This window comes from Passer montanus, unplaced genomic scaffold (assembly GCF_014805655.1).
Source record: "Passer montanus isolate IOZ18808 unplaced genomic scaffold, ASM1480565v1 scaffold77, whole genome shotgun sequence".
NCBI classification, from domain to species: Eukaryota; Metazoa; Chordata; class Aves; order Passeriformes; family Passeridae; genus Passer; species Passer montanus.
In genome coordinates, this window is record NW_024372923.1 from 1,193,008 (window position 1) to 1,209,635 (window position 16,628).

The following is a 16,628-nucleotide window of genomic DNA, read 5'->3' on the forward strand; positions in this document are numbered from 1 at the left end:
CTCATTTGGGATGTTCTGACATTAAATTAAATCAACTTCTTGCATTCCTTGAGCAGTTTGCAAATGTAGCCCAGCAGCTGCTGTAGCTCTCCATGATCAGTAACACACCTGAAGCAGCCTTTGCTGTGCATTTCTGGGACACTGAACCCATGCCCAAACCAGTTCTTGCTTTTTTTGTGCCACTATCACCCAGCTGGGTCCCTGCAGCTCACTCCAGATCCCCCTTGTTTGATTTCCCTTCCCACTGAGTTAACAAGAGGTGTCAGAAGGAGGTCACCAGCACTGGGCAGCTGTGGAGGCACTTCCAGGCTTTTCCAGAAGCTCAGGAGTTTTGTTTTCCACTTGTGAGCCTGTGCCTCTCCCACCCCAACCTGCCTGATGGAAAGCTGTGAATTTGGGAAGGGAGGGAGGGAGATGTGGGACTAAGAAACATTGTGCAGAGGAAATGGAGCAGAGGGATTTCCTAAAATTGTGTCTAAAACATTGGCTTTTTGTTTTTTAAAGGCTGGTGTAGTTCAGCCTCTCAAAAATCAGGATCCCTTTCGTTTTGTTTTCAATCTGTGAGCCTGTGCCTCTCCCACCCCTGATGGCAAGCTGTGGCTTTGGGAAGGGAGGGAGATGTGGGACTAAGAAACATTGTGTAGAGGAAATGGAGCAGAGGGATTTCCTAAAATTGTGTCTAAAACATTGGCTTTTTGTTTTTTAAAGGCTGGTGTAGTTCAGCCTCTCAAAAATCAGGATCCCTTTCATGTGGCAGAGTAATTTCCCGGGGGTCTTGGCAGTTTTCTTGTCTATTGAAAGCCAACCATGAGGCTTATCCCTTAAATATTGGCATTCATGGGCAGGTGAATTTAGATTTAATCCTCCACACACAGGCTGGAATGGAGTGAGCACTTCACTTCTGGCCCAGAAGTGCCTGAGAAATTTGTAAGTGAGGAAAAGGGAGCGTGGACTTGCCCTGGAGGCAGGAATGTTGCACCTCATGTGGGCTGAAACAAAATCCTGGCCCTCACCGGGGTATCCCTGGTACTTGCAGTTCAAGATCCATTCAGGGTTCCTCATTTTGATTTCTGTTTTTAATCTGTTATTCTTAGGAAGTTTGTTTTTTTACTTGTATTTGACTTTTGGTCCTTTAACCAACCTTTTATAAAGCTGAAGTGCAACTTTCACCTTTAGGGAAGGAGCATTTCTCAGAAACAACTTTTGCATTTTGCAGCTGTTCTACTTTATGGATTAGATTCCTGGTTAGTTATGCCCTTCATTCCTTTACTAAGCTCCTTCTTTGCAAAAGGAAAGTTGTTTCCCTGGCATAGGGATCCTTTTCTCTCCTAGATCATGCTTCTACACTGCACTGCACTTTGCAGTCTCCTCTCCATCTCTCTTGGCTTTTGCCCTTAAAATCCTGATCCTCAGGCTTATCCCAGCAGTCCGACCCATCCTTTGAACTGCTCTCAAGTGTTTGCTCTCTCTGTGTTTCCCTGAAGCTTTGTGATTTCCAGCAAAGCCCTTAATGCAGGGACTTTGCTGGAAATTCTTGGGTTAGAATGTCCCAAGGTGAGAAGGGAAATAGTGATGGGACTAAAGGAATGGGGAAAGGGGTGGCATTTTTCCTGTGGGAAGGAGCTGATGGAAATCAATGCTGATGAGCTCCTGAATCCAGGGAATGCAATAAAGTGTTGCTTTAAACCAGGTTTGTTTGTGGAGCCACAAGGGAAGCAGCAGCATTCCTGTTCCTGCCTGCTGAAATGTGGGAGCAGCCACAGGCTCAGGTTTGCTGCTGCTCATAAATCAGGACAGGTTTGCCTCTGCTCTTCCACAAATTGAAAGTGCTGGTCCTGAGGAGAAAAAAAACTAAACAAATGCACACTGCTCATTTATTTCTGCTCCTCCTTTCTCCCCTCCTCCTCCAAAAAAAAAAGCTTTTACTGCTTTACAGCAGCCACAGAACAGAAAATATCTGAAATTATACAGCAAATGCCATGCTTTGGCTTAAAAGGCCTTTTTTCTGGCTCGTGGGATGACATCAAATGGCTTTTTCTTCCGTCTTAACAAGTGAGTGGTGAAATTCACCTGTCTGCCAAAAATCTGTGTGAGGCTCGTGGCCAGCTCAGCCCCGGAGCCGTCCTGAGAGCTGGGAAGGACAGAGAGACTGGGGAGAGGGAGGATGCAGAGTCTGACCATGTTCCAAATGAATATATTTATTTATTTATTTATTTAAAGAGTTTCCAACCTGGCTCTATCTTGAATGCAGTGCTAACAATAGAGAAGTGCTGAGTTTTAGCATTTTATTTAAAATATTAAGCCTTCATGCTGGTTAATTAACACTACCTGAAATTTAACCAGCTTAGAAAGTCCCTCACACATCAGAACATGGCACCATAATATTCTTATGCCAGACTATTTCACTGCTCCTGACCATTAACTCTGCAGGAGCCCAGAAATACCCTGAGATCCTCCTTTGCTGCTATTAACCTCAAAAACTAAATTGAATGCTGTAGTTCTTTCTGGCCAACAAGCAATCCAGCTTGAAAAATAAATTAAATCTCTGGTTTTTCCCTAAAACAGATCTCCTGAATCTGCAAAGTCTTGCCCGTAACAATTTGCAGCTCGTGTCCACACGACTGAATTTAGGCTCTGCACATTTTTCTTACCCCCTGAGTACAAAAGAAGTGTTTTCCTCCCAGTATCAGCAGCCTCTCTCCCTGGTACCCTCTCCAGATAAATTGTTTCTCCCATTAATGAGTTGTACCTCATACAAATCCTGTGTAGGAGCTCCCTGTACAACTCATTTCTCCAGAAGGCTTGCCATGTCCTGGGCAAAGCTGGGAAAGCTTCCAAGGCAGGAAATCTGCGAGGCAGCAGATTGGGAGTTATTGACCTTCAAGAATATAGATTTCATTTATCAGGATCCTGGGCCACAGCCGTGCTGTCCTCACCTGAATAAATTGGCTCTGGAGCAAACAGCTGAATTTTGCAGAGGGTTGTGCAGGGGATGTGACACACACGGTCCCTGTTTCTTTGAAAATGGTGGGAAAATCTCCAGTTTTAAGTTGGTTTTCTGTGATGTTGGAGGTGTTGTGGTTGAGCTGCACAAGGGAACAGCCGGGTAGTTCAGGAGATAGCCTCAGGTTGCACCAGGGAAAGTTTAGGTTGGATGTTAGGAAAAGTTTCTTCATGGTTGACAGACAGAGGGACAGCCTGCCCAGGGCAGTGGTGCAGTCCCCATTCCTAAAATTGCTCAAAAAATGTATGGATTTGACACCTGAGGACAGGATTTGTTGTTTAACGTGGTAAGGGTTGATGATCTCAGAAGTCTTTTCCAACCTTAGTGATTCTATGGACTCCTGTGCCTCTGGAGTTCAGGGCTCTCTCCACTCAAGAAATTAAATATAATAATAATCCAAGTTCTCTTTGTTCCTCTGAAGGAACAACTGGACTGTTGGGAATTCCAAACAGAGATGCTGGGGCACAGTGAGGTTTTTAAGAGGCAGTAGAAACAAAACATGGGTGCTTTTTTCTTAGACAGATGTCTTGGCTGGAGAGGGACAAAGTTAGACTGGAAAAATGGAATCTTTTCCCCTTTCTCCCTTTTTTACTGTGTACTTGCAGTACGATAGATTTTCAGTACACTCCTGAAGGTGTTCCATTAAAGATAATGTGACACCGTATCAGCAGGAGAACTTGTAAACTGACTTTTAGAGAAACTTTAAAGGAATTCCAGTAATTTAAGCCAGAAAAAAAATGTTCTAATTGAAACTGGTCTGCTGGGAGGGCTGGGATTGTTTAACCTGGAGAGGAGCCAGCTCCAGGGGGAGCTCAGAGCCCTTCCAGGGCCTGAAGGGGCTCCAGGAGAGCTGCAGAGGGACTGGGGACAAGGGATGGAGGGACAGGACACAGGGAATGGCTTTAAGCTGAACAGGGGTAGATTTAGATGTGATATTGGGCAGGAATTGTTCCCTGTGAGGGTGGGCAGCCCTGGCACAGGGTGCCCAGAGCAGCTGGGGCTGCCCCTGGATCCCTGGCAGTGCCCAAGGCCAGGCTGGACACTGGGGCTGGAGCACCTGGGACAGGGGAAGGTGTCCCTGCCCATGGCAGGGGTGGAATGAGATTATGTTTAACCCAGATCATTCTGGTGTGATTCCATGGTCTGGTTTTCTCCTGTTCATCTCTACTTCCTTGCTAGGAAGAACGCAAGGATTATGTGATTATTGTCTGTTGTACATGAACTAAATCTGGATCACATTTAATTTGAGGATTCATTTTTCAGGCTCTGGAACATTTACAGAATCCATTATTAGTATTAATATTCAGTAACATCTAAAGGCTTTGTTCAGGCTAGAGGAGGTGCAGTGGAAGCAGCCTCTGCTCCGGTGTGTTTATGGTGCTGACAGACAGGGGTGGGAAGGTGAATAAAAAAAATCAAAGGAGATTTAATTCTGCTGAAGTTGTTATTTAATCAGCACAGTGCTGTGGTACCTATAGGCAGTGATGTGTAGGCAGAGAGTGTCTGCTTTCAGAATCACTGGTTTGGGTTGGGAAGGGCCTTTAAAGGTCACCTGGTCCCACCCCATCACAAGCAAGGACATCTGTCAGCTCCCCCAGGTTCCTCCAGCCTGGCCTGGGACACTGCCAGGGATCCAGGGGCAGCCCCAGCTGCTCTGGGCGCCCTGTGCCAGGGCCTGCCCACCCTCACAGGGATGGATTTCTTCCCAATATCCCATCTTAACCCACCCACCTTTTGCATTCCCAGACATGGTTTGGGAACATCTCTGCTCATGCAGGAGTCAGTGGGAAGAACCAAAGGAGTTTGTTTACAGTGTTGATGCAAATCAAAAATTATTTAGGCTTCAGTTTATTTCCAGTCTCATTTTGGAGAGGGACTGGTTAAATCTGGAGCACACAAGCAGGGAAGCAGGACAAGGGAAGTGATGGTCACACCGTTGTCTTTGAAATGAAAATATGCACAAGTTATGGATGACTGAAGTTCAGAAGAAAATGGCACTCAAAATGAGGGAAGGTTAAGTGATTTTGAAAGCTTTCACTTGCTGACTTAACAAACACCCGAATATTAGTTCAGTTCTATAAACTGGAGCTGTATTGCCCTTCTGAATCAATTAACTCATCTTGGTGTGTGAAAATGTCCCCCTTCTTCTGCAACTGTGCCTTTACTCTTAAATTCATGTTAATTTTTGTTTAAAAATAAAAACATGCTCTGTATCATCATTGGAGCTGTATTGCCCTTCTGAATCAAAATGAACTCATCTTGGTATGTGAAAATGTCCCCCTTCTTCTGCAACTGTGCCTTTACTCTTAAATTCATGTTAATTTTTGTTTAAAAATAAAAACATGCTCTGTATCATCATGCTAGATTAGATCCATAATATGGATAAAAACATTCAGATCCTTCCATTTGCAAAAATCGCGTTGCAGAGCGTTCAGGCTGCCTTGTAATTTCCTGCAGACATGATCCCTCATTACCGTGATTGTAATTAGTCCTTCTGATGCGTTTTTCACCTTCAAGGCACTTTACAAACATGAGGCAACTCATGCTCATTCCAGGCCTCTTCCCTAGATAAATAACATTCTGAACCTTGTTGGAGAAATAAGTAAAATTAAGAGGAGGGGTCGAATATCACGAGGAGTTGCAAGGAAAGGTTAATGAAGAACCAGATTCTGCTCCTTGTGAGCATTCGTGGCTTTTTTTATCTTAAATTAGGTCACCACTTTGTCCAGACATCACCCCATCAGGTTTTTGCAGGACTCAGGAGCTCCTTTCCCCTTGCTCAGCCCCACAGTGCAGATTTTAGCCCTTATTTTGTCTTTATTTGGAGGGCAGAAATCTCTCCTTTCTCCATGCGATCTCCCATGTTTTTTCCCTCTGTTTTGCTCATCTCCTGCCCCATCAGCAGCTCCCTGCCTCTCCAGGCTGCTGCTTTCCAGCCATTCCCACTCATTTTGCCAGGATAACCTTTCAGTCCATCCCTCTCCTTGAAAATTGGCTCCTTTTTCCCAGAGAGGAGCAGGGATGGCCAGTGAACCAATGGGACCCATCTTGCTTTTTGTGACATTGGCATGTTCCACGTGAAGACCTGCTGAGGATTCTTTTTTATTCTGTTTTATTCTTATTTTTCACATCAGCGTGTAGAACCAGGAATTTTTCTAAAAGTCTTATTTTTCCCAAGTTTTCCAGATATACTAAGAAATGCAGTTTCACCTTGCAGATCAGTAGACAACTAGAATTTACCTGGCACTGATTTTGGGGCTTTGAGTGTGGAATTTCATTTGTGTGGTTTGGGGTGTAAAATATCTCTTATTTGCACAATGTTTTGAAGAGGATGGGATTGAGGGATTTTTATGGGATGGATACAGGGATCAGTTGTTGTGAAGGTTTCCCCAGGTCGCTTTTCCTCTTCTCTCCCCAGCATCCACCTCCCACCATCTTTGGAACTTGTGGTGCTTCATCCCAAACTCCCTGTCCCTAAAAGTGGATATTTTTGGGGAAAACGGGGAATTGTGTGTTCAGCCCTTCCCCTCAGCCCTCCTCCATCCACCTGCTCTTGGCTGCTGCATCCCCATCCCGAGGGCAAGGAACGTGTGGCTTGATGCTGAGAGGAGAATGAGGTGGTGTGGCCAGAGGATTTAAATTTAAGATGCAGGCTGATAAAATCTGCATTTCTAACTTATTCTGAAACTCATTTTTATAATAAAGTGAGGTCAGCAATGCCAACCAAATTTCAGCAGTAGAGGTAGATCATCAAGTTTGATCTTAGATAGCCTGGTGTGCTAATTTAAGCATATTTTTGGGTTTGAGTGGTTCTTTATCTTTGGAGTGGAAAAAACAAATGAAAAATGCACATTTAAAACCATTCTTGCTGCTCCTCATTAAGATTGTTGCCTTCTGAGGAGCTGAAGGATATTGTTAAATTTCTTTGGGTCACTTGAGACGACTGCTGAATTTCATGGTTGAGGAACAAGAAGAAGAAGAACCAATGGAAATATAATGAGTATTTGTTCAAAGCAATATCTGCAAATTGCCTGTCCTGTCTAATACAGATTACAGATATTAGAGGGGGAGAGAGGTGATTATGAAATATAATCAATCACCAGCCTTACTCCAAAGCCTTAGGTCCTGGGTTTCTTCATGGACAGGCTGTGTTTACACATTACTGGATGGGCTGGCAGGAATCATTTCATATCTGTAGCTCTTTGATCCTTTGACTTGATTTGGATCCAGTAAATTTGCATCCTGTGCCAGGGAATGTCATGGAGCAGATCACCTTGGGTGCCACCAAGCCAAGAAGGCGGATGGCACCTGGGTTGTGTTAAAAGTGGTGTGGAGCAGGACCAGTGCAGGGATTGTCCCTCTGTACTGGCACTGCCAAGGCATCTCCAATCCCATGTCAAGTTTTGGGCTCCTCAATGATAAAAATGTCATTGGCGGTGCAGGAGTGTGTCCAGGGAAGGGAATGGAGCTGGGAAGGGGCTGGGGAATTAACTCAGTGAACTTGGAGGGCTTTTCCAGCCTCAACAATTCCATGATTCCATTAATAGAGACGTTCATAAGCCCAGCACAGCTCTTTGGCACGTCAGATGCTCAGTGTTTTCAGGCACGTGACGCAATTCATTTGGTTGCTTTATTCAGATTTATTTGATTCTGATGTTGATGTTTAACCAAGGTATGTAATTCAGCTTCTTTTTGTTGTTTTGTGATTTTTTTTCCAACAGATGTGGGAAGAGGCCATTGCCTTGGGTAAAGAACTTGCAGAACAGTATGAAAATGAAATGTTTGATTATGAACAACTCAGTGAACTGCTGGTAGGTTTTTTTAATGACATAGACACTGCAATAATTTATTTCAGAGTTGAATTTTTAAACTTTTAAATTTAAGCAATGACAGTAAAATTCAGAAACAAATACCCATCATGGTTTTGTTGGACCAATGTCAATTAACTGGCTACCACTGGATTGTCTGAAAAACATTGAATTGCTGTCAATTAACTGGCTACCACTGGATTGTCTGAAAAACATTGAATTTTATTTTTTTTTTAGCTGAAAGAAAAACATTTTGGTAATGCTAAGCTGATTTATTTGGGGTATAAAAGGAAATTTTGAATTTAAATATAAATGGGGACATGAAAAAAAAATCCCATTCTCTCTCAAGTGTCTTTCTATATTCACATTTCTTTTTTTAGGTATGAATAATCCCCAAGCATTCATGTCTCCAGTCAGTTATTTTTGCCCTGACGTTACCCATTCATTATTCCTGCACCATTTTTTTCCTCCTGTTCTCTTCCAAAGAGATAAATGGCAGCTGTCACTGTCCCTCCTCGGGTCCCAACCATTTCCACAGGAGCTGGGATATGATTCCAGTTTGTTTCTGAAAATTCTCGACTCTAAAGTTTTTGATCCCTTTTGCACTCAGAGTACATTTTTGACAATTTCTTTGAATTATTTATCTGTTTTCTTTATCCCAGTGTGTCTGAGCTGGGCATTCCTGTGGTGCTGAACTCAGCTCCACACAGCCCCAGCTCACTGCTCCTGGTGGGATGGACACAGAATATTCTTCATTTCAGCATAAAAGGAATTGGGTAGGATTGTTCCTCAGCTAGAAGTGGTTGTCAGAGGTGATTTTTCACCAGGGGGTGGCTACACTCTGAGTCCCTCAGTTTCAATTTTCCATCTCCTTTCTGCTTGCACATGGGAACGTGAACGGGTTTGTCACAGAGGCAACCACTCTTTAATTACCCTACTGGATCCCTTTTGAAGGAGAAGCTGGAATTTGCACTTTATTCATTGTAGTCAATGATCACAGAGTGATGGAATTATTTGGGTTGGGAGGACCTTAAAACTCATCTAGTTCCACCCTCTTTGCCATGGGCAGGAACACCTTCCACTGTCCCAGGTTGCTCCAAGCCCTGTCCAACTTGGCCTTGGATATTTCCATGGAGTTTCTCCCTCTTCTAAGAAAGGAGACCCAGAACTTCACATCAGACAATTGAGTTTATCTGCTCATCAGCCAAGAGATGAGATGTCACAGTATTAGTCCTGGTCTACATTTCCCTCACAAGACAGAGATCAAAATTCACTCTCCTGTATGAGTCAGGTCTCACATACCCCATCAGCTTTTCTTATTGCTGCTGCTGAACAGCTCTTTTTTTTCTCCCACAATTAAATTTAGAACTTTTTTGTTCTTTCTATTCTCCCTCTTGTCTCTTTTCTTCAAGCAATATTAAATATTAGCCTCTAAAACAATTCACAAATGACAGAATAGTTTTGCTCCAGACGAGCTGAGAAATACTCGGCAGATCTGGGTCTTTGTAGTCTTGGTGCCATTTTCTGTTATCTGTCGTGTGGGAGCAGCACTAAACCTCCCCCAGATCAAAAGTCATTCTCTTTGCAGAAATAATAGACTAAACATAAGTTAATGAACAGATCTTCTGAAGCTGCTCATTTGCTATTATTTCATCATTAGAGATAAAGAAGAACTCGGCGTCGAAAGCAGATGGCGTCTGACATGCGTGTGTTTATTCCAACATTTACATTTTCCTGCAATTCTCAACTGCCTGCTTTCCATATGCAAATTCATGGTTGTAAATATGGAAGAGAAGTAGTAGAAAAATGTAATGAGGTGTAAGAGCCCAAAACTGACAAGTCAGCACCATTGGGATGAGCTGTGTGCAGCTTCATCCTTCTGGTGTTTTGGCGTCAGTAGTGTCACAACTGGAATTTCAGATTCCCTTGCAAATTCCTGACCTTCACTGCCAGTGAAATATTGGATGTGAATCAGTGAGGTCCACCAAGATGAGGTCCATCAAAATTGAGATGTTGGACTTGGAACAGAAAGGTTCACAGTGATGAAGTTCATCAATTGTGATATTGGATGTGGAGCAGTGACGTTCATCAAGATGAAGGCACTCAAAATTGAGATATTGGATATGGAACAGTGAGGTTTACAATGATGAAGTTCTTCAAAATTGAGATATTGGATAAAGAACAATGAAGTTCACCAACATGAGGTCCATCAAAATTGAGATATTGGATATGGAGCAGTGAGGTTCACCATGATAAGGTGAAATTCATCAAAACTGAGATATTCCTTAGGGACCAGTCAGATTCACCGTGATGAGTAGAAAAATCATGGCTACAGAGTCTGGTTTTTCCAAATATCGCCATGAATCTGAAATAAAGCTGAGGAGAAATAGGGGAATGAAAGGTCTTTAATTTAGAGATGCATACAAGATCTTAAGTGTAAGGAATCTCCTAAAAGCTCAGGTCATTCAAATCCCTCCTGTTTATTTTGCAGAGAAAACAAGCCCAGTTCTATGAAAACATTGTGAAGGTGATACGACCAAAACCAGATTATTTTGCTGTTGGATACTATGGCCAGGGATTCCCAACATTCATAAGGGTAAGTGTCACCTGTTTCCAGAGACTTTTCTTGCTCTGGAAATTTCCCTTTGCTTGGAAAAACCTTCCTGACACTGACAGGTGTTTTTTAGGTGTACAAAACAAACACTGGTTTTTCCTTTCTGGTTTCTAAGATGGAATAGTTGAATTTTAGTAGAAAAACTTTCTCTTCAAACGTATTCAGTACTCTCTGTTACTTCAGGGTATCACTAGAAATGAAGATAAATGACCCAATCCATCACTCGGGGTCATAACCATCTGAAATGGTGACATTTTTGCCTGGCAGGTTAATATATATTTATATATATATAATATATATATATGAGCATGGTAGAGAAGCCTTTTGTACATGACCATGTTTTCAGGTGAGTGTCCTTTCCAGCATTGTCACTAAAATGAAGTTGGCTATCAAAGGTGTGTGTGACACCTTTAATAGCAATATTTATCATTGATTTGTGTGTCTCATGTGCCAATTTGAGACATGTGTCACTCGGTTGATGCCAGGATCATAGCTTTAGTGACATTTTAAGGGTTTTTTTCACTAATATTAGGATTTTTATGGCTTGAATTAGTGGCTAAAGGAAAGTGGGGCTATAACATGTCTGAATTGCATCTGTATTATGATTCTCTGGCACTTGGCAGTTGGTGACACAGAAATAACCCATTATTATTTCGTTAACTTCTCTGGGCATCATGTGCCAGGGTCTCACCACCCTCACAGAATGAATTCCTTCCCAATTTGCCCTCTGAAAACCAGGCTGTTGAGTGTCCTGCTGCTGGAGAAAATCCTCACTTCTCCCTCTATTCCAGCATTCCTTGAGAATTACAAATGTATATACATAAATTACAGTTATACAGAGCCATCTATTATTACCTTTCTTTCCCCTGCTGAGCTTTTCAAAAAGCAGCATTGCAGAACTAAACCCAACTGGGCAAATGTGAACAACTCCAGGTTCCTACCCCCAGTCAAAACACCCTTTTTTTATAAGTGCTGTATAATTTTTTCACCAAGTATTCATTTTTAGATGAGTAATGAGGTTAAGCATATTCAGATGCAAATTTTATCCAAACTTGCTTTAATATGTTTGATCAGTTAAAAATATGCAAGTTGTCTTTTACATTTTCCTTTAGAATTTAATGAACTCAGCATGTAAATGGGCTGTATAAAATACCACTTCATTTTCTTTACTGGCAAAGAAGAAATCAATGCTTACAAATACAATGTCCTTAATTTTAAAGTTATAAAAAGTTTTAAAGGTTATAATGGCAAAAATCTAATACATTAACGTGACTCTTTTTATAAGAGTCAGTATTTTTGGATATTCTTCCTTATATATGCATTATGTTTCTGTTTTTCTTTGCTACTCTTTTTTGCTCACCTGAGTACCTTTGAAAAAAATGTTTATGTATAAAAAGCCTAATTCAGTTTATTGATTGACATCCATTCCATCATTAGCTGTGGAAGGTGGAGAAAACATCTTGGATTTGGTAATAATTTCTATTAATATATTTTAAATGGCCACCAGTGTTACAGATCCTTTAAATCATGTTTTGAGGTGATTTTAGTGTGGCTTAAAAAAATACCTACAGGTAAACATGGGCTTAATGATCCCAGGATGAAATTGGAGGTGAGAAAAAGATATTGATGAAGTATTGATTACAACACAGCATGAGGAGAGTGAAATTCCTCTCATGCTGAGAAGTGCTAACAGCGTTGGTGTCAGCTCTTCTGAGGCCCCAGTTCTGTACTGGGAGCACTGGTTTTAGCTCTGGGGGTGCTGGTGCCAGATGTGGTTGCCTCTGTGATGCCTTGAGAGGGAGGCTGGACAGAATTCCAGAATAAAGCAGGGATTTACTCAAAGGATCTCCTCCATGGATGCCCCTTGGGCAGCACCAGAGCCCAGCCAGGGCTGCCCCCAGGATGAACCCAAATGGCCCCAAAATGCACGAGCGCTGCCGGGGTCTCTCCCTGGGCTCAGCTCTGCTCCATGTGCACATTGCAGTTCAGTGTCCAATCCCACTGCAGCCCCTGCAGTCCCACCCTGCTTGTTTTTCTCTCTGCAGCCCACGGGCTTTGTGCTCCTGGGCTGAGATTGGGATCATTTGTCCTTGGTGCCCAGCTGGAGCAGGAATTGTTTTGTGTCCCTGCTCTGTGCACAGAGCTCACCATCCCTGATGTGAACCCAGCCCCACACACTAAAGCAGCACAGAGTGTGAAAAATGGAAAAGCTAAACCTGAGGCATTGTCTGTTTGCAGAACAAAGTGTTCATTTACCGGGGCAAGGAGTACGAGCGCCGCGAGGACTTCGAGGCGCGGCTGCTGACGCAGTTCCCCAACGCCGAGAAGATGAAGACAACGTCACCCCCCGGCGATGACATCAAATCCTCCTCTGGCCAGTGTATCCTTGGGCTGTACACCCACTACAACCAGTACAACCAGTGCATCCAGCAGCTCAGATCAGGGATTTATGGCCAACCTGTTGTGCTTCTGCCCTGACAGGTGTAACGCACTGATTTTGTTGGTTTGTCATTTTTTGTGTGTGTGTTCCTGTTGAGCTGTTTGCTCCCTGTGACTGAAATTCTCTTTTCACTTCTTAACCCCGGAAATGCAGATATTCAGTGCTTCACTGTAAAGCCCAAGCTGGATTTACCCTCAAAATTTCACAGGCCAGTGTCAGAGCAAATTGTGAGGTGAGTTTGGGTTAGGTTTTGTTGTTTTCTCAGTCCCCTTTATAGCACATTATTGTTGCATTAGGAATCTGTGCACAGTCAAGGGCATGGGCATTGTGAGGGCATTTAATGGTGATTTTTAATATTGACACATGTTCCAGTCCACTGGAAAATAGTGATCCCATATTTGTTGATAACTTCCTCTACTATTAGAATTTAGTATCTATTCCTAAACACACAGCGTTTGATTTTCATTGTGCATTTGGGGCTTGGAACCGCACGATCTTTGAGGTCACTTCCAGCCCAATCCATTCTGTGATTCCATGATTCTTTTCCCTCTTTTCAGTTTCTACAGGGTGAATGAAGTCCAACGTTTTGAGTATTCACGCCCTGTTCGAAAAGGAGAGAAAAACCCAGACAACGAATTTGCAGTAAGAAATTGTGAAGAAAATAAACCACTTCTGGTTTGCTTGTTTATCCCCCTCTATTTTGAGCATCTGAGCCATTCATTATCTTTTGCTTGTTGAGAAATAAATTCTAGGTTTAAAGGGATTATTTTTCATAGAAAGTTAATTAAGGCAATTTATCATGTTCTCGTTTATACCAATAGGAAAAAAAATGGGCAATGCTGTATTTATTTTGTAAAAACAGCTCTTCTGAGAAAGGATTTTAAATTGTTACACCTGAAACTTGTCTTGCCGTGAAGATTCCAGTCAGGCATATGAAAAAATCTTTGGTCACTAATACCTTTTGCTTTTTTTGCCTTTTTGTTTTTTTTTAACCATTTGTTTCATCTATTGGTCAATGAATGAGTGCTGTGAGGAGGCCCTTACACAGGGTGCCCAGAGCAGCTGTGCAGATCCCTGGAAGTGCACAAGACCAGGTTGGATGGGGCTTGGAGGAGCCTGGGATAGTGGAAGGTGTCCCTGCTTCTGGAACCTGATGGGATTTAAGGTCCTTTCCAATCCAAACCATTCTATGAACATCCAGTAAAACCAGGGGATCTTTCCATGGTATTCTTCAGAAAGGGAACAGTTGTTCCCTGCTACGTCACATACCAGATTTAAATCAGTGCTGCTCCATCTTCCACTTGGAATCCCCCCCTGGCTCTGTAACATCTGCCATACCTTGGTCCTTGTCCTGCTGCTGATGTTTTAGGGCTTTGCTCGGGGTCCCAGCTGTCCATTGATAACGTGACACTTGTGTTCCCTTTGCAGAACATGTGGATTGAGAGAACCATCTACGTGACAGCCTATAAATTACCAGGGATCCTCAGGTGGTTTGAAGTCAAATCAGTTTTCATGGTAAGATCAGCTTGGCTGTATTGAGCTTGTGTAAAACAATGGGGTTTTTAGACAGCCAGGGAGCATTTGTGTGTCTCAGTGGCTGTGCTTAGATCTGTGAACAGGGAATCCATGGGATTGTACCTGGCACATCCTGAGGGAACCTGCTGAGGGTGCTGGTTGCTGACTGAGGGTGACTCAGGCAATGCTTTTCCACTCCTGAGGGAAGGGAATGCAGCCAGCCCTCCACGGCTCTCAGCCCTTTTAGAAAGCATTGGTGTCCTTCAGCAGGTGCTTAGAACGAAGAGAGACCTGAGGTGGTGCAGGGAAACCCTGCTCCATCCCAGAGAATCTAGCCTGAACTTTATCAAAGAGGATCTGGATATTTTGATTGTCATTAATTCAAAATATCCCAATAATCAAAGGCATTGTATGTCTGCAGTTCTTACCACTCGTGGTTAAAGGTTGTTTTTGTTTCTTCTCCATATTTAGCTAAATATACCCTCAGCAACCTCACAGAGTAACTCCAAATTACTCATTTCTCTGTTCAACCATTTAGACTGTTTAGATAAGACATATCCATTAAACGCCTTTAAGATTAAATTATTCTTATGCAGCTGTAATTTTTAAGTAGCAATAAAAACATTGTTACTGCGGTTTTGAAATCTCTCTTGTGAGGCTTATTTTTAAAGGAAAAGAACAATTTGCATATGATTAATTAAAACCTTTTTCATTGCTCCATTGAGGTTATGTTGGACAGTTGTATTTGGATGAACAGAAGTAATGCAGAAAATTACTATGGTATCTATAGTAACAGAATATGAATGTGATGTGTGACAGTAACAGGCAGCTGAATAAAACACATTGAATTTTTAATGAATTTCGTAGTTTCAATATAACCCTGATGGAGAAGATTGTATTTATCTTCATGATGGCAAGAAGTGCTGTTTGTAAAGGCTGGCAGATCTGATGCCAGGCCTGATGAGCAGAGAGCAGAGCCTGACAGGCACTTGGTGTTCACCCCTCCTGCTCTGCCTGGCATCCAAATGGGCACAAATCCCGTCAGCCTTTTGGGAGCAAGGATTGTATGAGTTACAGAGCTGAGAAATGATAGCAGAATGGAACTTAATAACGTGTGGGAAGACTGCTACAGATAACTTCTGACCTCCTCTGGCACAGTTCCTACAAAATGGGTATTGACTTTCCTCAAGATCTCTGTCAGCTAAAATGCTGCAAGGAGGATCACAGGGTTTACATCCCTGTAATGCTAAATTGTGATTATGGATACAGATATTATTGATCCCCTGCTAAGCACCAGGATACTCCAGCAGCTCTGCATGTTTCATATTTTATTGATGGAACTGGGATATCGTTAAAGGAAGAGGTGAGATTACATCAAATCAGTGCTGAGAGAACGGAGTAATTTCATAAATGCAGTGTATTATGTTACATAACCCATAGGAACATACAGAGTTGCTTTAAATCTACTGGCTTTTCAAATTCCTTCTGAGTACTTTTACCTAAACCTTTGAAATCTATTCATTATCTGCAAGGAATTTGGAGCCAGCATTCCTTATTCTGTATCTGATTTGCTTTAGCTGGGCACAAGAAGTTGTAGGGGAGAGACACCAGCCAGGGAATTAGAAATCAGATTTTGAATCACACTTGAGTTTTAAAAGCACAAGTGCTAATCTCTGCTTTGTTTTTATCTTGGAATTTGTACTGGTGCAAATGTCTCAGGAGAATGTAATTCCTGTTTTCCCTGGATAGAGTGAGGAGTGCCCAGAATGACACTGTGAACAAGGCTCAGAATTTACACTTATCATAAATAGCTTTCACCAGGTTCCAAAGCCCAGTTTATAGTAGTGAGATGGCAACTGCAATTCTCCATCTGCTTTTAAAAAATTAGAGGGAGTGTTACAAGAGTAGTAAAAGAAAGGAGAATGAGAAAGAAAGCCATGATTGCTGCTACAGAAAAGTCAAAAAGCTGTCAGCTCAATGAGTGCTAATTTCTGGAGATGCTCAAGAGCTTTAAAAGCAATGGTTCATCAACACATTATTGCATAGTTATAAGGCCATTAATACAAGTGACAGAATGCTAAATTTAGCATTTAGTGATGCTCCCAGCAGTTGTTGCCCAGTCAGATGCTGGATGTGGCTCCACTGCCCAGTCCAGATTCCCCCGTGGCACGCTGGGCTCTGTCCGAGCCTGGCCTGCTCCCTGTTCCCAGCAGAGACACCAGGCTCCTTCTGCCTTCCAGAATCATT

General features: G+C 42.5%; 1 protein-coding gene across 2 annotated transcripts in view; it reads left to right on the plus strand.

Moving 5' to 3' along the window:
• Positions 1-16,628, plus strand: part of DOCK1 (dedicator of cytokinesis 1) — a 265,150-nt gene that overhangs the window by 215,204 nt on the left and 33,318 nt on the right. For both annotated transcript variants that reach the window (XM_039731351.1, XM_039731353.1), the window contains exons 39-44: positions 7,726-7,815; positions 10,304-10,408; positions 12,665-12,806; positions 13,020-13,098; positions 13,424-13,508; positions 14,295-14,381. In XM_039731351.1, coding sequence (XP_039587285.1) covers positions 7,726-7,815; positions 10,304-10,408; positions 12,665-12,806; positions 13,020-13,098; positions 13,424-13,508; positions 14,295-14,381 — 588 coding nt within the window. The remainder of the gene's footprint in view (positions 1-7,725; positions 7,816-10,303; positions 10,409-12,664; positions 12,807-13,019; positions 13,099-13,423; positions 13,509-14,294; positions 14,382-16,628) is intronic.